The sequence below is a fragment of the Haemaphysalis longicornis genome, unplaced genomic scaffold (assembly GCF_048455015.1).
Source record: "Haemaphysalis longicornis isolate Haplotype H1 unplaced genomic scaffold, Haemaphysalis longicornis Haplotype H1 scaffold_1, whole genome shotgun sequence".
Classification (NCBI taxonomy): Eukaryota; Metazoa; Arthropoda; class Arachnida; order Ixodida; family Ixodidae; genus Haemaphysalis; species Haemaphysalis longicornis.
In genome coordinates, this window is record NW_027526203.1 from 132101826 (window position 1) to 132124069 (window position 22244).

Consider the following 22244-nt stretch of genomic DNA (forward strand, 5'->3'; position numbering starts at 1 on the left):
ACGTGGCAACACGTTTTATTATCAGGGTACAGGGGCGATTAAAAGAAATGCGAACAGCGGAGCATACATCTTCCGACGCATGCTGCACCGTCTGGCTGCAGGCGAAAAGCAAAAACGCCCGTGTGTACGAGATTTCGGCGCACGTTAAAGATCCCCAGGTGGTCAAAATTAATCCGGAGCCCTCCACTACGGCGCGCCTCATCGCCTGCGTTGCGTCGGCGCGTTAAACCCTACAATCAATCAATCAACCGTCTGGCTGCAAAGGCAGTAAACTGCGCGCATGCGCATTTCTTTGAGAGCGTTTGAGAGTGTGGCCTATATTTATGGGAAATGCTTGATCAAGACGCGACCCCGATCGTTTATTGAGAGGCGTCTTTTCACGCTGCGTCGCCACTGAGTAGGGTGATCGTTCAAGGGCATCATGCTAGCTGCAATCAGCCTGCTGCGAGCTTGGCTCCCGGATGTAGTACATAACAATATGTTCAGTGGCGACAGAGCATAAGAAGACGCCCCGAAATAAATGGCCGGCGTCCCTTCTTTATCAAGCATTTCCACTAACAGTAGGCCACACTCTCAAACACTCTGAAAGAATTACGCATGCGCGCCGTTTACTGACAGCGCAGCCAGACGGTGCGGCATGCGTCGGAGGCTGTGTGCTCCGTTCGTATTTCTTTTAATCCCCCCTGTACACAGGCAAATTCATCTGGCTGACAGAAATCTGGCTGAATAATTTAACGATGCATACTTTCGTAACCTGATTAAGAACAAACGAATAAATTGCAATGCGAATCCACAAAATAGCTGCAGCATGCAATCAAAAAAGCTGAAGTCAAACCTGCACGGTCCAGTCATAGGCACACATCGAGCGCATTAATGGCCCATTGAACACCATTCCCATTGTGATGCAACTTCAAAACGGCATTCACTCTTCCGCAACACGCGATTAGAATGGAATCTTTTCGGCGTGAGGCATTCCCTTGAGAATCAACAAAAATGTCCGCAGCGGCGAGGTGATGGGTGAAAGATGGGTCGGGCGGCGGCCCGGATTGTATTTGTAAATGTTAGGCGGGCGCTACACATCTCCAACACCTCTCGATGACGTGATGCGCACGCTTTCTTCGATGTCAGGCGTTCGTTACACAGCATAGCAGAAGGAGCAAAGATGTTCGAAGCGGCGAGGTGACGGGTCCAAGATGGGTTGCGCGGCGGCCTGGTTCATACTTGCCAAAGTTATGCGAGCGTTAGACACATCTCCAACACTTCTCGATGACGCGATGCACACGCGTCCGATGTGAAATAATGCTACAAGCTGTTTGCTTCTAGCCGTCTTCTTCCTGAACGTTCACACACGCCAACCGCATTTTGATGTTTGTCGCCATATTGGCTACCCAACGAAGACCATGGCATGGCTTGGCTTGACTTCGTTACAGTCTTTTCGGGTTAGATTCTTGCTCTTCTTGCGGCCTCACAGGCGCAGCACTTTTAGCTGCTTTTAGCGCTCTTAGCTCCCATCAGCATGGCCCATCAGCTCTGTTCATGCCTGATAGCAGCGCATTTTTTAGGAGCGAAAGTGAAAAAAAAATGTTGACCTATTTTGCATAATAATTTGGTTAGAGATTTACGGAGATTTAAACTGTTAAAAGTTTGTATAAGACTAATAAGCGTCTTATATATACACCCAATACAAAAATGTATAAGACTAATACAAGTTTCTATCAGAATTTTTGCTAGGGATACGAGTGTAATAGCCTTTCATCCATGGTAACGGCAGCGTCAGACGTCCATACGGATTGTGATCCGAAAGAAGTAATACAACGGATCATTTAGGGATCATTCGCAATCCATTGTGGTCCAAAATAAGCTCTAGGATGGACCATTGAGGGATCATTTACAATATCTAACCCTGTGGATGTCCCCTGGACGCCAAGTAAAGGATCCAGGACGTTTAGACCATTTGAGGACGTCCTCAGGACGTTTTGCGTTTACTGGGTTAAGACAGGACATTTACCATAAGCCTTCACGGAGAAGCTTTTGGGTCCTTTGATCCTGTACATGGTGTTCCCAGGACCTTGTTTAATGTGATTCCTTCACGATTTCAAACTTCTGAGTTACGCCGATGACGTCACCGGGTGGAGCCCTCACCATGACCTGGCAACTCAATCAGCCCAGGATGTCACCGCGGCCTATACGCTAGGCCTTCAGCTTTCAACAAGTCAAACTGCAAACACATCTGTTGCACACAGCATGAGCCCATACGAATTTAACTGGCTATACAACCACTGCAAGAGAGCCAGACAATCAAGCTTCTGGGATTCATGGTCAGGACCAGCGACGCTAAACACCAATGTGCTCAAACACTAGCCCGAGTGCACCGTATGGCTCCCGAAGCTGGTGGAGCAGCTTTACAACCGCGCCTCGTCTACTGGGCTCAGTTCGAGCATTCGACGGCAACTCGGTGGTATCGAGTGGAAGCAATTAACAGAGAGACTATGAGAGACACCACGCATCACTCCTATAGTTGCTCTCCAGGAACATAACAAACTGACACGTTGGATGAACTTGTTCAACAACGTCTCCAAACTAGCCCATTGAAGGCTGCACTGTGTGATTCTGCGCGAGCACTAATAGCTTACGCAGTCTCACGTGCTACCACCCTTACCTCAGCGAGTTCTTCCCCCTTGTTTGATTTACTTCCTGGCACCCTGCGTGAAAGCCTTTGTTTTGGTCGAGACGGAATGATTCTCCCCGACCTACCAGGAAATTACAGATCCCTACAGACTCCGTCGCAGGACACTTCCGTTGCCCCACCCACAACTAACAAAGACCCAAGAAACCACCCTCAGCAGACTTATACAAACAAACACGTATCCCCACCAAACACTGATACACCTGATGTTCCCAAATCAACACGAAGCCCAATGCTAATTCTGTACGCAATCAGGAGCACTTAGGCACGTTATCCTTGAATGCACCCAGAACCCTCATTTGCCACCTCTACCCCCTCCCGATTCCACCTAGCAGTGGGAGACGCTGCTGTCCAGCTCAGTCCTTTGCGATCAGCTTCTGCTGCTTGAGAGACCGGTAGTATCCAGGACGGCACATGGTTACCTGTAAGAAGGTTCCACTCGCACAAGGATCTGCCAAATAAAAAGTCTCTCTCTCTCTCTCTCTCTCTCTCTCTCTCTCTCTCTCTCTCTCTCTCTCTCTCTCTCTCTCTCTCTCTCTCTCTCTCTCTCTCTCTCTCTCTCTCTCTCTCTCTCTCTCTTGGTAGTTCGTACATCGTACAGTTGAGTAACAATATGCCAACTGAACTTCAACGCCCTGAGTCGAACCATTTGGCGTCTGCCCTTCAACAACGCATCGCCAAATGTATAGCCACCTGCTGCCCGGCTCCACCATATTATATACTGACGTCAGTATTCAAGATACTGTGATTCCACTGCCATACATTGTACTAGCCACCCAGCCTTCAACAAGACGCCCCGGTTTAAAGTCCCGGAACCACCATCGTCGTTCTTTGCGGAACTTGAAGCGATTAGAGAGGCTCTTCTGACTGTAACCGGAATCGCTTTGCATCCCGGGGCACGCATTGTGATTCGAACCGATGCCCTTTATGCAGTCCGCTTACTTCGGTTGGTCAGCTCTAGCCCTATGCTGGCCCCGGATGTTCACCAACTTGCGGCACAAACTGCCCACGACATTCATGTTGAATGGGTTCCGCGTGACTTGCTGACAGCTCACTGCGAGGCAGACGTAGCAGCACGGATAGCAGCTTCCATACCATCCTGACTTCCCCGTTAGACTGGACGAGCCACTGCTAACGGCAAAAGAAGAATACCGCCGGCGCCGCACAGGCGCTCTCATTTCAGCGTGTGCTGCCAACCATTCCCGGGGTCTTACCCGTTGCGCTTAGGAAGATTCGAGTGGGGGCGGCCTTAACTCCCGCCGTGATCCGCCAATGGCCTCACTTCCGACGTTCTTTTACGCAGTTTTATCAGAGGTTTCAAATTTTGTTTGTTTTCACCACATCAGATTGTACATGTCGGCTATAAATTTGTGTCCCTTTCCAATAAAATACTAGTTGCGAGTCAGCGTCCGTCTTGTGAATATTCTTCTCTGTCCCTCGTAGTTCATTGCGCTATTGTCATGTGAAGAAGAATAAGGTGGCAATTTGGGGGCATAAATTTTGTATGTTATTCACATTGTGACAAATGAGGTATCTAGAACTACCACCGATCATTCGAAATCGGCTTCGATGCCTACTTTCAAGGTTTGTCCGAAGCAGTAACTTGTGCGGTGAGTCTGGATTTGGAGCAAGAGAGAGAGAGAGAGAGAGAGAGAGAGAGAGAGAGAGAGAGAGAGAGAGAGAGAGTGCACTCTTATTTAGAGCAAGCGCTGATCTTGGAGCACCCGCCCTGTGAGGGTCCTCCTAGTCGAGGTAGCCCTGTCAAATTACGCTCATTAGCGGTGAACACTCGATGGGTATCACCGGGCACTGCCGCCAGGGGGGGAGGGGGGGGGGTATACAAGAGGCGTTGAAATTGCATCAACGATTTCGTTCCCTTAAGCAAAGTCTCCTGATTAATCACCACTTCTTCAAACCTGAAAACGCGGAGGCACTAAAACGGGCTGCCCAAAGGTGGTCCTCCGCAAAGGCTCCGTTCTCATCCCGACTCAAAACGCGAAGGTGCAGGGGTGCAGCCTAAAGTCCCTTGATCGGTAGCAGATGAAGGGACTTTAGTGCAGCCGAACTTTAACACGGGAAACCTGTATTTCAGGTTAGCTGCATCCTCCATTCAGTACGTATACACCGGGCCACACCGCAAGCACTTGTGATAGTGCTTATCGCCGATGGGACATTGTGCACCCCTTCATGCTTTGCTGAAGTTATTCGTCATTCGTGATCTCATTCAAAACCCGCGCCTTGAATTGGTGGCGGCTCCAAGCGTGGTTCTAGAGAATCTGCTGCCGCAGGCCACGGCCGGGCTGGAGGAGCGGCGGGCGCGCAGTTTCATACGGCCTGCGCTTCGGGTATAGTTCCCACCTTTCACCGCCGCTAGTTCGTGGCGCTTCGGACCAACCCTCGCCAGTTGACCCACAGCACGGGCGGGGTAGAGGAGCGGTGCGCGCGGATTTGCCGCTGCCCTAGCCCTGCCGTGGCTACAGGTGATACCTGCCAGTGTTAATTTACATGGGCGTTCTTAAAATAGTTGATTCCTTACCCCCTTCTGAATTTTCGGTCTATTAGGGTCAAACAGCCTAACATTATCATTCGGAAGCGCCGAATCAAACATTTGAAAGAAACATTTCAACGCGGGGCGCATGACGAAAAATATGCGAGGTCTTCATATCTTATCAGCGACTGTATTATATGAAAATGGTGAGACAGGCAAATAAACACGGCACTTTCCGTGACTATAATATCATTTCTTATTTTTTTATTTTTCCTTTCGAATGATGTCTTGGTTTGCACACGCACAGGGCACGACCAGTGACGCGAATGATTTCCCGTCGAGGGAGATAGGGTTATCGCTTAGCTAAACGTGATTCTGCTATTCACGCTCCGGTCGGGCTGAGCGGCCCGCCGGCAGCGAAGCGCACTGTCAAAAACACACAGCTGCGCTCGGCCAGAAGCGATGCGTCGACTAACAGAAAGGCGGGTTGGAAGGGCAGAGGGTTGGTTCGAAGCGCCCCCACTGTAAAGAATCTGCTGTATTGGTTCCTTCTTGGGTGCGCAGGCCGTATGAAAGTGCGCGCTCGCCGCTGCTCCAGTCCGGCCGTGCGCAGGCCACGGCTGGCATAGAGTTTCTTAGTAAAAATTTATTGTAAGAAACTCTATGTTTAATACTAATATATACTAGTACGAAGCTCTACAGGATTCGGCCAGAAGCATAGAGTTTGGCCAGAGTAGAGTGAACTAGAATAGGGGAGTGGCCCGAGCGGGCGGAGACGGCGTTACTTTCGGCGTGCCGCGCGCCGTCGAACACCGCTAGGGTGGCTAGGGGCGCTGGTGCACGATCTCGCAGCCGGTCTGCCGCGCCCGCGCTGTCGCTGTCGCCGCAGCCCTCGATCAGATCGGAGGAAACGTAAAACTTCGAAGGCGGTAGATGCACGTGCGTTCGGTGGAATCGGTGCGGAGGTTCTGACGTGTTTTTCAAAACAGTGAGAGAGTGCACTTCGTCAAGGACCAGCACGTGAGGAAGATGGCGAAAAGAAGGACTGATGCGCACTGTTTTGCCCAGGCTGTCACACCGGCTATCAGGGCGCTCCAAAGGCCTTTTTTCGTCGCCCCAAGAGACGAAGAGGTTCGAAAAAAGTGGAAGCGCAATTTGCGCCGGCAGGAGAGAGAGATAAAACTTTCTTTATCGAGCTTTTAGGTGTGGTGGTTCCTCATTTCAGGTAACCATGTGCCGTCCCGGCTCGACTGGCCCTCTCGACCAGCAGAAGTTGATCTTGAGGGAGGGAGCTGGACAGCAGTATCTCCCACTTCTCAGGAGTAGGGGAAGAAAAAGGAGGTGGGAGGTCTGGGTTCTTGACGCACTCCCATATTATGTGCCATTGAGTGCCTGGTTGAGTACAGAAGTTACATTGTGCGTCGAATTGTGTGGGAAATAAGAGATGCATCCTGACTGGATGGGGAAACATATTTGTCACTATTAGGACAAGTATGCTAAACTAGGTATGCTAAACTAGGTAAATGACCGTAGTACTGGACCAAATTGCGAAATAAACTGTGACAGCACACTGAAAGGTAATCTGTTCTATCTCGTTCACTGTATGTATACTATAAAAATTGCAATCGGGTTTGAAAAAGGTGAAGCTGGGCCATTAGCTGTACACAACTTTGCTTAACATGTAGCATTGCATGTAAGTGTTAACATTAGTTGGTTACTGTTCTTTTTTTATAGTAATTATAACAAGAAATAACTACAAAATAATTTGCCTTTCGCCATGATAGCACCTCTGATCTCTGAAAAATCGTAAAACTCCATACCATATTCGCAAGCAAGCAGCAGTTAGTTTCGTTTTTGTGCTATGCGGCGGGTCTAAACTTCCTTTTAGGAGATTGGGGGGGGGGGGCAACGTGCTTATTTGCGCACATGCGCCGAATAATACATCAGAGTTTACTGCAACACCTCGGCTAAAAAAATTGTCACTCATAAATGCTGCTATACGAGCAATGACGTGTTTTTAGAACCGCGATGCTCTGCCCTGTGCAGGGACTACAGTCCATGAATGCTGAACACCTCCCAGTTCGTGAAAAGTAAGTAGTTATCGTTCGTCAGGCAGTATTCGGCGTGTTGCGGAGAACACAGGTGATAGTTCATTGACATTCTGAAGCGCCCGCGCCAGATACAAAGCTCGAGGTGAATCAAAATCGCGGATAGCGGAACTAAGGTGGCTGCAACCAGAACGAGGCCGCACTTCTTGGGTTCGACCTGGAGCAGGAGTAAGTAAAGCAAAAATCACGTTTGGTCGTTTAGAATCTTGCTTAGCTTCTGAATGCCTTTGAAAACCAATAGAGAACGCGAGAACATGACAGTGCAAGGCCAGACGCGTAGTCCCACTGCGCCAGTCCAGCTGCGAAAGGGCGCAGTCGCGCCACCTCGCGGTGTCGACGCCAACCGGAGTGGCTCGGCGCCGCCGCTCGGGACACTCCCTTATTCTAGTTCACTCTAGCCAGAGGGATTCGGCTTGTAGACATAGCAATGAATAGTGCAGACAGCAAACCTAAGAAGACGCTTAAGAATCCAATAGACACGCCAAGCCAGCAGCTCTGCTGTATCGGCAGTGCCGGCAGCATTCGGCAGTGTCGGCTGTACCGCTGTACCACTGTTCTGTGGCTGTACCTCGTCTCTCGTCTTCTCCACGCGGTCACACCGGTCACACGGTTACAGTTTCAAGGTTACAACTGGTTAGTTGACTGTAACGCGGTGCTGTTGTAGCCGTAGCCGGCGCCGTATGTAGAGCGGAGGTTTGTGGTTGTGCAATGAACTAGAATATAGTGGTACATCGAGGTGAATGCGAGCCCATCCTGCCTGACCTCGGCTTGCGGCCAGTTATTCTGCTGCCATGAAGTTGGACCGGGGGTGCGTGCATGCCTTTAATCGCACCGTCGCCTTGTTAGCACGGGTGAGTGATCGCAAGTGCACACTTATCGGCATATGCATAGTTGTGGGGATCAAATACCGACAGGGAGACTGAGCTGGCTGCTGTGGTGCCCTGCAGTAAGATTCGAGTGCTGTTAGTGTCTCTTGCGCGGTACATGCGTACGGCAAAGGCGCTGCTGCGCTTCGGTGTGCTGCTGCGCTTCGGTGTGGCACGAGACCGCCTGGGGGATGTGGCAGCATACTGTGAAGGTTGACATTCCTACACTGCAGCCAGTGCCAGTTGTCGCTGTTTGCAGGGATACTACCGTGTCATTGCGTGCAGAAGTGGCTATCGTTGTTTGGCTTTTGCACCGTGGGGCTAGAAAGAGGCGCAAATCACGTCGTCTAGCTGTCGGGGTCCGAAAGCTCCCCACATACGCTGCTCTGTCTTTCGAAGCGCCTATATGATGCGACGCTGTTCAGCACGACATGATTTCCGAATACCGGCGCGAAAATGTAACCATAGCAAGTGCCATGAACAGCGACCACTATGCTTGCACACAGTGTTCTTTTGTGCCTAGGGAACAGCGGTAAAACCTTATTCTGCTCGCACAGAGCGGAATTTTAGCACAAGAATTCAAACTTTTAATTACAGCGGATGCATTTGTGATCAATGTGTTATGCTGCCCTTGCTTTGTGCTGGCGATTGAGTTGCTCATACGTACAGTGGCAGACGTTGCCATGACGCGGTGCGTGCAGTGAAAGCATAATCTTGCCCAACGTGCACTGCACGTGTGCGATGCCCCCTCAGTAGGCTTGCCACACACTACTGGGTCCACCCTGGGCGTGCTCACTGCTGTACGTTTCCACTCGTTACAGATGAAGGGCCTGGAAGGGCATTGTGGATGTTTGGATTGCAGAAATGGTTGCAGTGAGTGTGCTGGACAACTCCTTTCTGTGAGCAGTGATATGCTTGCTGATAAGTAATGAAAGGGATGTCTAGTGCACCACACGTGTACACCTCGAGGCCATCGTCAGTTCTTTTCATCCCTGTTGTCGTGAATGTGCGGTACAGGTGAATGTACACAAGGACAGGCGCTTGTCTTTATGTGCTTTCCTTTTTGTGGTCGTGTCAATTTGCGCACTTTTTTTACTTTACATTTCTTTCAGTGTTGCATATACATTTTGGGCAGGCGGTGCCAATAAAAGATCCCTTATTTCACTCGCTGTGGTGGGCGGGAGACTGCTTACTACGTCGTGGTACTTTGTAAGGTCTGCTGTGGTGTGTCGTGCTGTGAACTGCGATTGAGCATGGGTGAACCAGAGTGCGGGGTCCACAGTCCTAAAGGGGCAGCTTACCGTCGACTGATGAGACTGTCGGAGGGGCGTCTGTTGTGGACGTTGAAGTTATCATGCCGTTGGTCCAACACCCCAGTAGCTGCAGCACTATTCCGCGTCACCAATGTTGAAACACGCTTCTCAGCAGTGCAAGGCGAGCGAACAACGCGCGTCCCAAACAACAACTGAACGTTTATTAACGGCACTGCTCTTGAAGATAACTTTATTGCTCCGTGCACATGCGCTCTTGGCAGTGCACCCAAAAGCACTGCTTTGTGTCGCCACAAAATCATCTTTTTGTGTAGGGCTAACTGCAGTCTCGCAAGTTTTAATTGGATTGGGATGTTTGGAATGAGGCTCTAGATTTCAACACTTGCTGCAGAGCGAGGGGTCACAATGCCTACAGTCAGCCACTGTGCTCATGAACGAGAGTGAGCAATGGCCAGTGGGTTACCAGTGGCTTCAAAGTAGTGCGCACGGGGCAGTGTCTTATTGCCATAAGCTGGACCGTATGTTCTGTCCTGCTAATGTGGACAAATCATTGCCATCTCTCCATTACATAGGGTGCATGCGTGGCTAACATAGTTGACCCAGTCAAATTTGTTGTGTGTGTCAAGCGCCCGCTCTGCTCCCTTGCAACATAGTGTAAAAGTTAAAAAGCACCACCTGGGCATGTATTTGACAAACCTGCTTGCCTAGACGCACCCAGCGTGTGCCTCTTTTTTGTGTCATACTAGAAGAATCGCCAAATGAATTAACAGGTTGGTGGGCTGAACCAACCTAAAAGATATGAAACTATACTTATTTTCTAAAGGAGTGCGTAGAATTGACGTAAGCGAAGACGTTGTGGGAAAAAAATTGCTAGTCTTTGCATAAAAAATCATAGGGCTCGAACTCAGGCCATTGAGATGAAAAGCCACAGCTCTAGCCCTGTGCCACTTAGGCCTAACAGCGTCGCCGTATTAGCAGTTGCTGCAGAGAATAAAAACAGTGTTCTTAGCTAACTCGTAGGTGGTCCATGCGGCCAGGTTTGTCAAACGTGCCACCTGGACGCAGTGACTTCTGAACGGCGAAGTGCTCCATAGGAGGGAACTGCAGATTAGTTAGCATGAACACCTGCGACTCTGCTCGATAGACCAGTGTAGTCGCATTAAAACCACCGTCTTTCTTGATTGACTGATATGGCTGTTAGCCGGCCTAGTTTATTGCTAGTTTATTTGCCAAGATGATTGACTTGGGTGTCTCAGCGTAACCTATCAGCTGGGCGCACAGTTATTTTTTGTATTTATCAATACCGTAAGCTTAGGTCAGGCTCTTGCAGGAAGTGAGTACACACTGCATGCAACACAAATCTCCCTGCATGCAGACGGGAAGCCTTCGGGCCATCTTGCCAGGCTGTCGGGGCACGTCAACTTCCGCAGCGGAACAATTCCCGGAGCTGCAGCCACGGCCCGAGAGCGCCTACCACACGGCCTACCGTCAGCCGGGCACGGGCCGCATCTATGATAAGAAGCCATTCCGGTTCGAGGTTCGGAAGGGACGCGTCTACCACTGGTGCTCCTGCGGATTCAGCCACACCCAGGTGCGCAGGGAGATCAGGGCCATGGCTGCCCGACATGGGGATGATTGATTTATTTGCATTGCTAATGTGGATTGGTGCATACCCAGCAGCGTCCACCCTAATTGGGTACAAGTGCTGCCCCACACCCCAAACTTGTTGGCCAGCTTTCCCAGCTGGCGCTGTGTCTTGAATGTGTTCCGGCGTGGTCCTTCAAGCGTGTTCCTTTTGTGACCATGCTGGCCCGATCAGTTGGTCCGACAGCATAGGCAGCTGGTGGACTCCTCGTAGCAGCTGTACACTGCAGCGTAGCTTGAACATGTTGTTTCCAAGCATGGAGAGCTTTTGTTTTTTGGTGCCTCACGGCACCTGTGCCGCTGAGTCTTGCAATCGGAGCCAGGCGGTGGCTAAACAAAACCTTGTGCCTTTTCCTTGGGGTTGTGAGACCTGTCACCATGGTGTCCACATTTGTCGTTATGTTTGTACAGCCCCAGCGACGTGTATGCTGCCTGTCCACTGCTGCCTGTTTGCTGTCGAGAAGAATCTCGTGTTTTTTCGCTTCTCGGCTCACAGAACATTCCACTGCAGATCCCAATGGTCGGTGTACGACGGGTAGCAGGATATTTCTATGTGCGGTAGTTTGTTTTCTGGAATCATTGGAGGTTTTCCTTTTTCTTTGTTTTCTTAGTGTGCAGGCACATGTAGCTGCTCCGATGGTGATGCTGAGTTGTACTAACGGTTGCTATATCCCATCAGGTAGAACCGGTTTCGCATCTTTTGCTCCAGCCCGCGAGAAAATCGTTGTGGGGATGGGCATTTCGTCCACAATCCTTCATGTTTGGTTTTCTGTCCCCAACGTAAATCCTTGCCAAGCGGTTGCAAATGCTCTTTCGTTTCCAGTGGTGCTTCCACCATCGTTCAGATTTCAGGACAGTCAAGCGTCGCCAAGGGGATGACAGCCAAACTTCGCACCCGATCTCCTGAAGCGTTTCCATTCCTTTCACCATGCAGTGATTGTTGTGAAGGTGATGTGGAACAACTCTCAATGACTTGGTGTTTCAGTAGCTGTTCAAGTGCAACGTTTTGAGCAGCGGCCTTGTTCATGCTTCGGGTTTGCTTTTCTGTACTTTCCGATTGTAAAGAGTATAATTTTAAGATGGGTCTCAGTTTAATACATGGTTCTGCTGCTTTTACAACTGGCAATAACGAGAAGTGACGAGCAACGGTGGTTCCTTTCTGATTTCAGGAACATAAAACAACCCAGGCTCACGCATGGGTGCAGCATCCCGTGCTACTTCGATGGTTTGTGATAGCTGGATTTCAGGAAGTTGTGGTGAGGGTTCACCTTTCATGAAGTCTGGAACGAAGATGTACTCAAATGCACATGGTGGACATTCTGTGATTTCCTTCTTGTCCTTGATTTAACGTTTTTCGTCGTCGGCTTGAAGTGACACTGAATCGTCATTGTCTGCGACTGGTGTATCCTGTTGTTCGTTTGGACTCTTGCTGCTAGCTCGTTGCTCGCATAGTTTGTGTCGCACATTGTGGTGGATGGAACGTGATCTCGCACCGCAATCCTGGAGCAGTTGTACTCTGAAGGACCTCCTGGCTTCGTGCTATCCTTGAGTCGAGGTGTGGGCAAAGTGGTGGAATGTGTACAAAGGAAAGTTTGACATCCACATCAATGCAGCCATATGGCTACAAAGAAAAGCTATACAGCTTTCTCAGAAACTTTGCAGTCGAAGAAAAATTGTCCTGGTCCAGGATTCGAACCCGGGACCACTGCTTAACCGGAGCAGTCGCTCTAGCAACTGAGCTAACCAAGGAGGCTAGTCGTTTGTAGCGCGAGAGCGAATTGATCAACAACTCGAAGTGAAGGACAGGTGTTAATCGAGCAGTCCTGGAGCAGCAAGTGACAAGCAGCAAGCGACAAGCGAGAAACGCAGCATAATGCAGTGTGAAGCACACGAGCAAGTTTGTCGCTTGCTGCTCCGGGATTGTTTACAGGATACTTATGCCTTGCGGGAGTGCTTACATAGGCCAATCTTGATGCTGTGTTATCGAAAGACTTAGAGAACATAACAATCTATGCAAGCAAGTTTCAGCACCAGGGTACTTGGCCCACTGCACCAGACATAATTGCTCCGCGAAATTTCAACGCACCATGATCCTCTTTAGACCTACTGACACGCTCACCTACGAGATATGGGAAGCCTTTGCAATTCGAAAAGAAAAAGCCTGTATCACTTTGCCATCCATTGCAATAACAACAACGGAAATGGCATTACTCAACAGTTCGTAGACCAGTGCATGCGCAATGACGAATATTGTAATCCCTCGTTATAACGAAGTCAGTGGGACGGCGAAAAAAGCTAAAGCAGTTGAGCTTTAACTGCACCACACTGCAAGGAATCAAAACACGATATATTCAGTGAAGCAAAGCTTTATGCAGGTGCAATAAAGGCAGTGAGGTTTGGCTGTTTCAAGTTCTTGCTGGGCAACCCCTGCTACAAATTGACCAAACATTGCATGAGTGCATGGTCGCCGCCCATAAAAGTGGCAGTGGCTGTGGCCAATTTACAGGGGGGTGTGCGGGCGTCACGGAACGCTACGCAAGTTTGCGCCGCAAATGCCTTGGCTCGAGTCTGAGGTGGTGTTTGTCACGCTCAAAAAACGATTAACCGCTCATTCTGGGTACGCAGCGCAATCATGAAAACTGACCTGTTTTGCAGTAGGGACTTTGCATGATCTCTGAGAAATTTTTTCCCGATGTGTGCACCAGTGAAGTTTGCAAAACAAGTTTTTCGGCGCCCCGTTGTCGGCGACACTGCTAATTCTGCAGTTCAAGTGTCGGTGTTCATGCAGCGTCACGCCCACGCCATTGACCAATGTCTAGGAACAAAATTCAGTGATCCTACCACGCATTCGGGCCGTTTGTCTAAAGTCGGATGGCGCGAATCGGGCATGGCCGGCTCAAGAAAATCGCCGGGGAAAGACCAGCTTGTGTGACCCGCCATGTTGGCAGCCTGACTCTCCCCTGGGTCGCCGCCAGGTGGCCGCCGCTCAGCCAAGCCTCCGCTCGCCACTTCGCTCTAAGCGGGTTAAGCTCTTCGTGCACTTCGAGTAATGCGGCCTAAAATGCATGCATTTGGGTTGGCACCAGAATAAATTTCGAATATCGAGTAAAGCGATTTCATTATAACGAGGGATTACTGTATTTTCATCGAGAATGTTTAAACCCTCCTGTCACGTCATCTGAATTTCTCCTTATAAATTGTGCTTGTTGAAAAAGCAGTTGGTAGTGTGCACTTCACTGGTTTGTGTAATTCTGAATTCTTGTCTCACTTAGCGCCAGCAATGTTTCAAGTCAAATTCGACATTTATTCTTTTGCTTTACCAATATGAACTTAACTTCAGCATGCTTTGTAGCTTAGAATACTGCAACGATCAGCTCTGCAGCGACCCGCCATGCCATGCAAGCAATGAAAAGCAGCAGGAAACGAAAATAGAGGAGCTCCGTAACCATCAGCTGCAAGCCGCGAGCACATGGTCTCAATCACGGGGTTCATGGCTGCATCGCCAAAGTCTATGTACCATCAGGTGATTGTTTCAAATAGCTCTGAGCCACGAATAAGAAGTTAACGCTCGCCTTGGGACAAGCCGAACTGTCATAAAATCTGCTCAGATGTGTTCATCCCACAATATCAATATATTGTCATGCAGTCAAGAACGAAACAAGGTTTTTGTAAAAATTAACGTTTATTGGAGAGAACTTGTGCTCCACAAAGAAGTTAAAGAATAAACAACTACAGTCGAGTCCACTTATAAGAATATTCAAGTGCCAAGAATTGATTGATAGTGAAGTTTAACGCACCGTAGTGGAGGGCTCCGGATTAATTTTGACCACCTGGGGATCTTTAACGTGCGCCGAAATCTCGTACTCGCGGGTGTTTTTGCTTTTAGCCTCCATCAGTAAAGCGGATACCGCGGCCGGGAATCGAACCCGCATCCTCATGCTCAGCAGCACAACGCCTTAGCCACTGACCCACTGTGGCGGGTCAAGTGCCAAGGAAATCTCATCGTTATAACCGGTACTTGTTATAAGCGGGTAGCAAAAACAAGAAACACAAATCCCATCCCAAATACAGCCGTCAGGAAAGTGAACCAAAGAGACTGCAATATGATGAACGTTTCCATTTGATCACGTGACTTCACTTCCTGTCAACTTAAGTTCATGCTTTGTTTGGGTGAAGAAAAAGACATGTATTGCACTTGGCTGTCATGGCCGATAGGCCGATAACAAGTCCCAGCTGTTACCCTCTCCCTTCCCTTCCCTTGCTGCGCATGCTGCTATATAAAGAAGCCGAATAACGCAACTGGGGCAGCTTGCTCTGGCTCAGCCATTTCATGCACACACACAATACAGTGTGCACTCTGTCTGTGGAAGTTGTTGTTCCAGGTCAATTTATTGTAGTTACGCGGCCGCAGGCCCCAATACGTAGAAATTAGCTTTGTTATACATACATACGGTTGAGTTGGCGTGGAGTTATGCACGTCTTGTGTAAATCTTGGTATATTGGAAAGGACTACAGCAAGGTATAGTAAAACCTTGTTACAAGAGACACCTGGTTATAAGAAACATTTGGATGAAAACAGTTTGGTTGGTTCTCCCATGTTCGCTATGCTAGCAACATTGCATAAGAGACCTTGGTTACAAGAGACCTCTTTCCCGGCTCTCGAGTGTCTCTTGTAACAAGGTTTTAGTGTATCATAAAAGGCCTAGCAAGTATGCACACTGCCTGTCTTCGGGTGGAATGCAAGAATCCTAAAGACTCTGTTGTACATTCAGTAAGCAAGGTGCCAACTAGCTCCGGGTAATACTGTACAGAAGCGGGGGTGCTCAGCTGCCATGGAACATCAAAGTTGAGCCACAAATGAATGGCATCCGGGAGGGCGCGCAGAAAGGGGTGCAAGCGTTCACTCTTGTTGTGCAGCCCTTCTGCGATGGCAGCCACCGCAACCCGCACCTGAAGATCACGCTCAAGCCCATCCGCTTTGTGGCCGAGGAGACCCGCGTGCTGTGGTTCTGCAACTGCAAGCAGACGGCCAACCGGCCCTACTGTGACGGCTCCCACAAGAAGCCCCAGGTGCAGGAGCAGACGTCCGTCATCAAATGAGCAATAAAGCGCTTGTCACCACCCGGGGCTCTGGGTACACAGGCTTCAAATCAAATCAAAGTTTATTAATTTCACGATAGTGCACAAATACATTGGAGTAGTACAGAAAGAGCTCCCAAAGTGAAGCACTGCCAAGGGGACCTGGCTTTACTCAACAACGTTTAAGGGGGGACACTGGTCTCGAGGACATTTTTGTTATTTTTTAACCTATGTGCTTGAGATTTGCACATTGAGTGTATTTCAACATCCTGAGCACAAATATGCAGTCAGTTTTCGTCTATGGGGGTACGTTTAGAGTTGTGCAACATGTTATGTCACTCCGTTTCGGGCAATTGTTTCATTATGTACCTATGAAATACTCAAATAGCTTTTATCCCTTTGTGCTCTAGAAGGACCAGGGAGTGCAACTATACCACTTCAGTAATTTTAGCATGGTTTCAGCAAACGCTGTAAAATTCGTAAATGTTGGGTCATCAATTGACAATGTTTTTGTAAAACGAACTGCATAAAATCTTGTGCCAGCAAAAATACATTCTGTACTTTTGTGGCTTTACTGCACTGTTCAGTTATAAGCTTTCAAATGCAGCAAAAATGATGTAAATCGAACCTGTACATCCCAAGATATTGTACCCGACAGCTGACCATGTGGGAAAAAAAATTGGTTCTGAGAACACAGGGCAGAAAGTTTGCAAACATAGGCAAAAATGGTCATTTAGGTGACTTCAAAGGGCGACAGCTTTGTGAATACTAATGATACAGCCATGAGATTTTGCAGGTACATTCTTTGGGACCTGTAGACTGGAAATAAAATTAATACAGAAAATTGATTTTTTGGCAAATTTTCGGCCCTCAAGACCAGTGTCCCCCCTTAAAACAATATCATAAGACGTTTCACCTCAAAGGCACATGTATGCCATCTCGGCCAAGTTGGCCCCTCTCCACGGCCCGGAATGTTTCACGAGCTGCTTCCCGTGGCCAGACGTGCTGCAGGCAGCATGGCTGGGCTCAATAAGAGCGAGTGTTGTGCCACCTCCTGGCAAGGTTTGCCGCCCTTCCAAGACCGGGTCAACTGCACTCCAATTTTTATTTGCCCACATTTGATCCAGATAAGTTATTCAAGCTCGGAAAGTCACCATGGCCGATGTCCGCATAGCATAATTACTGCCAGCATTCAAGGTATCTTAGTAGAAGACAATGTTCGCCCCTAGCGGAGAAAGTCCTCACAAAGAGACGGAGAAGAGGAACTGCTCCCATTTGCTTCTCTGGTGGCTGCCCAGCTCATTGCCGGGTGCAGGGAGTTTCTCCACTCTATTGCCATGGTGTACCACTGTTGGTGTGTACTAAAGCCCCTCCATTGCAGCCACGGCCGCCGTGACCCTGGGCAACCTACGACAACAAGCATGGCCCCTAAAGTGCTCTTCACTGGAAACTGTGCGTAAAAGACAGGGCTAAGACTAAGGAGACAGGACGAGCTTCTTAGTCCTGTCTTTTATGTGCAGTTTTTCCACTTAAGACGTAGCACCCACTTGCCCGGCAATGTGCTGTACTGAATTTGAGCCCTTTGCCAAATGAATTAAAAATGCCAAGAACTTGGTTCACGAGCTCTTCCCAATTTTCAGGCTGCACATCCTTGAATTAAAGTAATTGATTGATTGAAGGGTTTAACGCACCGACGCAACGCAGGCGATGAGGCGCGCCGTAGTGGAGAGCTCCGGATTAATTTTCACCACCTGGGGATCTTTAACGTGCGCTGAAATCTCGAACACATGGGCGTTTTTGCTTTTCGCTTCCACCATAAAAGCGGCCGCCGCGGCCGGGAATGGAACCCGCATCCTAGTGCTCAGCAGCGCAACGCCTTAGCCTTTAATTAAAGTAACCAAGTAATCAGCCACATATCTAAAGGTGTTCAAAATCTTAGCACCGCATGCTGTGTCAAGGCACATGAAAATACGTCACAAAAAGATAAAAACATATCACTTAAAATTGGGGGGGATACATGAACTGATACAGACCCTAGCTTTTTTTGAAGGACGGCTGTGTCGTTAAAAGCAGATGCAGAAGAAAGGAAAAATCTTAATTCCATAAAATTGTCAATGTTTAAACTAGTACAATTTTCAAAGGAAACAGGACCAATGTCATCGATGCTTCCACGGACAGCACAAGAAAGTTCACTTTATGGAATTGAATTGAACAGGCCTACGACATCACTGGAAGAAGCGTAAAGTGTTTCCTGAGAATGCTCGTATTCAGTGATAAAGCTCAATCCAATCCGAGTTGGCACCAGGTAAGGGTCGTTCACCTTAAGCAACTGCAGATGCTTTTGCAAGAATCTGCAGAGGGCCCCTTCCAATGAATTCCTCTTCGTTACAATCGCCCTGATGGCATCCCATCTTTGCGCATTTTTACTGAGACAAACATATCGAAGAGGTCCTTTTTCTCACCACCGATGGTTTTCTTGAGGTTGTGCAAATTCATATCAGAAAGAGCCAATGCTTTCTTCCTTAATTCTTTCCTTGAGCACTGAACGGGCATGGAATTCTTAGATGCAGCTTGCTGAACGATATCGAACTTATAGTGGTCCGAGTTGCGAAACCAGAATCGTCACTACCAAGTGTGTCTTCGTGTTATCTCGGCATCCCTGGTCAACAGCAACCAACATGAAGCCATGTTCCACTGTTCTCTTGCGAAGCAGCAAAGGTGACGGAGCTCTTGTGGGCAAGAACTCTCCCATCCCTGCTTGCCTGGACCAGAAAGCGTCAGAAGGACGAATGCCATTCTGCGTGTAAGAAAGGTGTTGGACAAAGGACCTAAGTTCTGCACCGAGGTACGTGAAAATACTGTAGAACTGCTCTCTGTAGTAATGAATGTCACAAATAGAGTTCAGCCTGATGAACAAAACTGGGTTCTTGCAGAACACGTTTACTGCATTATGTCTAGACGACCGTTCAGGAATGCAAGCCTCCAGGTTCAGGACACCATAAAATTTTTGAAGAAAAATAACTTAGCGCTGCTGGTAGATAAAAAGGGTGGAAGAATTTCATGTCTGTTAAGTGCTCAAGGAAAGAAACGAGGCATATTGCTTCTTTGTGGCGAGATGAATTGGCAGAGCCTTATCAAAAACCATCCGTGGTGCAAAAAAGGACCTTTTGGAAACAATTTTTTCAGTAAAAATGCACAAAGAGTGGATGCCAATCAGGGTGATTGTAATGGAGAGGGATTCATGGCAAGGAGCCCTCTCCAGATTTTTGCAAATGCATCTTAAAGGCCAACCGCACTCAAATTTCACCTCGGCCAGATTTATTTTGAGCGTAGAGTACGTACCACCAAACCAACTGGGACACGAGTCGTAGCCCTGTGAAATGCGTTAATTAGTTATAAGCATTCAAAATAGCTCCGTCGCAGGTGACGGCGCACCTGCCGGCAAATCGTGCGAACTGCCATGAAGCGGAAGTGACATTTAAGCCGGCTCTGTGCGCTCTTTCGTACGGCCAACCAGGAGAACCGGTTGAGCTCCGCTGGGCACGCTTCTCCTATGATGGCGGCGAGGGCGAAGCGTTGCGCACAGCTTTACCTCGGCCGGCCGGCCGGCCGCGTGCCGCTGCTTGTTTGCCGGCTGGAACATCACTTCAGCCTAGCTGTAATGGCCGCACTCTTCTCAGTTTCGCTTTCAAAATGTCAGATTTTTGATGGTCGTTTGCGGCGCGTATATGCGTATTTTAGCTGTCATATTTTGTATCTTGCAGTCTTTTTAGGCAGACAATATGGAAATAATGTATTCAGGAAGATGAAATTTTGAGTGCAGTTGGCCTCCAAGTTGCTTAAGGTGAATGACCCTTACCTAGTGCCTAACTCGGAGTGTATTGAGCTTTATTACCGAGTACGAGCATCCTCAACTGCCGCTTTACGCTTCTTCCATTGATGTTGTAGACTTCTTCTATTAAATTCCACAAAGTGAACTTTTTTGTGCTGTCAGTGAAAGCATCAAGCACCCTGTTGCCTTTCAAAATTTCACTGGTTTTAACATTGACAGTTTTAGGGAATTAAGATTTTACCTGTCCTCTACAACAGCTGCCTTTAAAACACCCGTCCTTCAGCAGGAGGGGGGTTTGCATTGGTTCATGTGTATCAATTGCCCCAATTTTAAGTGACCTGTTTTTATCCTTTGATGACAGGCATATTTCCGTGTGCCTTGACACAGCATGCAATGCTAAAATTTTAAACATCTCTAGATATGTAGCTGATTACTTTATTTAAACCATGTGCAGCCCGAGGATTGGGAAAAACTTGTGAACCAATTAAGTTCCTGTGGTTTGGCAAAGGGCCCAGGCATATGTTTTGGGGCTCGTTGGTGCTGCATCTTTTAAGTAAAAAAAACTGAAAATAAAGAAAGGATAAGACGCCCATCCTGTCTTCTTTTTCTTAGTAGTATGCAGTTTTTCTAAGAAAAGGCTCAAATTCACCTTTGAGTTACCTGAAGAGGGATGCCTTCAGTTCCTCGACATAAAATTAAGTGCCTTTTTCCATGAAGGTCACATGTGCTGAGACGGTGGCGTTGCAATGGGGAAGCTCTGCCCCGTACCCCCGGGTGGGGGGCAGAGCTTCCCCAGGTCCCACCCACCCCCACACAGGGGGGGGGGGAACCTGTGCCCTTTCAATGTGTAAAGTGGACAAATGTAATGAGACTGCATGCTTTGGCCTGCCGCCAGCCTGTTCAAATTTGCTTCCTGTTATAATGAAGGAAAGCGAGGAGAATTAATGATGCAGGCGTGGATGAACAGTTAATTGGCAGTGAGGTGACCAAAGGCGAAGGAACGATTCCTGGAGATAGGGGGAGCCGTCGGTATGACCGCCCAGATGCGCAAGGGTGTAGCGAGCAAGCTTGTTCCTCGCTGGTGCAACGGTGGGGCCAATAAAGCCCCTTCATCATGTCCACGACAACTTTTCGGGCGTTGGACAAAGCTGTATTGTGGGGTAGGGGGCTTGAAGGGCCGCGAAGACTCGGGTCATTATCTGTCCCCGGCCGCTTTCGACGTGGTTTTTTATTGCGCTCATTGATGTGTGAGCTCATGGCGAATGTTTGGCTATTTCTTGCATCTTTGCGGTGATGCGTCGAAGACAGTGTACTCCTGCCTGCTTGCCAGGTTTTCAGATAAAACCAAAATGAAAATGAAAAAAAAAAAAAGTGCTCAGCTTACACAAGTGGTGCAAGGCTGGAGTCAACAGCAGAGCTTGTGTGCTCTTCCTAGTAAGCCGATTTTCTTCAGGCACCTGGACTTTCTTTGGCCTTTCCATGCCGGCGGCATGTGCGCACAGAGTAGAGGAGGCGAGAGGTCTGTTGCCGCGCTGGCTGTTTTGAGCTTTTACTCACCTGTGACATCACAGACAAGCTCCACCTTCACACTTGTAGTCCGTGGCTCAAAGAGAGCGGAGGAGGTTATGTGGCTCAGTGCTCTATGGTAAGGAATTGCTGTGACTGTGCTTACGTGCTTTTGGCGGGAACATGTCACGGTGACTAGCTTCACGTGACGAAGTAGTTTGACACTGAAGTCTGACAGAATATCATGAACCTGATTTCCTGCCTGTTCATTCACAAATGGGAAAACAATTGGCGCAACTTGCACTAGGGGTGCAAGGCTGGAGAAACAGCAGAGCTGGCGGTCCCTCTTCCTCCGTTGGAGGCCCCGCTGTTGCGCCTCGCATGGATTCCCGAACTTGCCACAGAAAGTTCTCCATCAGTGGCAGGCCCAGATCGTTTTGTCCACAGCCTTTCACATCCTACCAAAGAGGATCGAGTTAGCACACGCTAGAACTGGCAGCAGCCAGCTTTGTGAAGTTGGTGTCCGTGCTCCCCCACTTCAGGTGTGAATGCACGTGAACTGGCGAAGAGAATAGCACGTTAGAAATCACTCCACGAACGCTGGGCAGAGTGTTTTCAAAGGTCGAGCTAGCCGACGCCGGGCGCTCCTCACGAGGCACACACTCACGTGCGCTTGGCAGGTCTGAGTGTTCTGGTAACGCTCAATGGGGGGGAACTAAAAGCAGCTCTGCTGTTAGAAGGTGGTGTAAGAATGGCACAGGCCG

At 48.8% G+C, this 22244-nt stretch overlaps 1 protein-coding gene across 1 annotated transcript; it reads left to right on the top strand.

Annotated features, from left to right (window-relative positions):
• The first annotated feature begins 7844 nt into the window (after positions 1-7844).
• LOC144180146 (uncharacterized) lies at positions 7845-16223 on the top strand. The gene is made up of 3 exons (XM_077708538.1): positions 7845-8133; positions 10795-11010; positions 15981-16223. The coding sequence occupies exons 1-3, from the start codon at positions 8074-8076 to the stop codon at positions 16161-16163; spliced, it is 459 nt and encodes a 152-aa protein (XP_077564664.1). The 5' UTR covers positions 7845-8073; the 3' UTR covers positions 16164-16223.
• The last annotated feature ends 6021 nt before the right edge of the window (positions 16224-22244 follow it).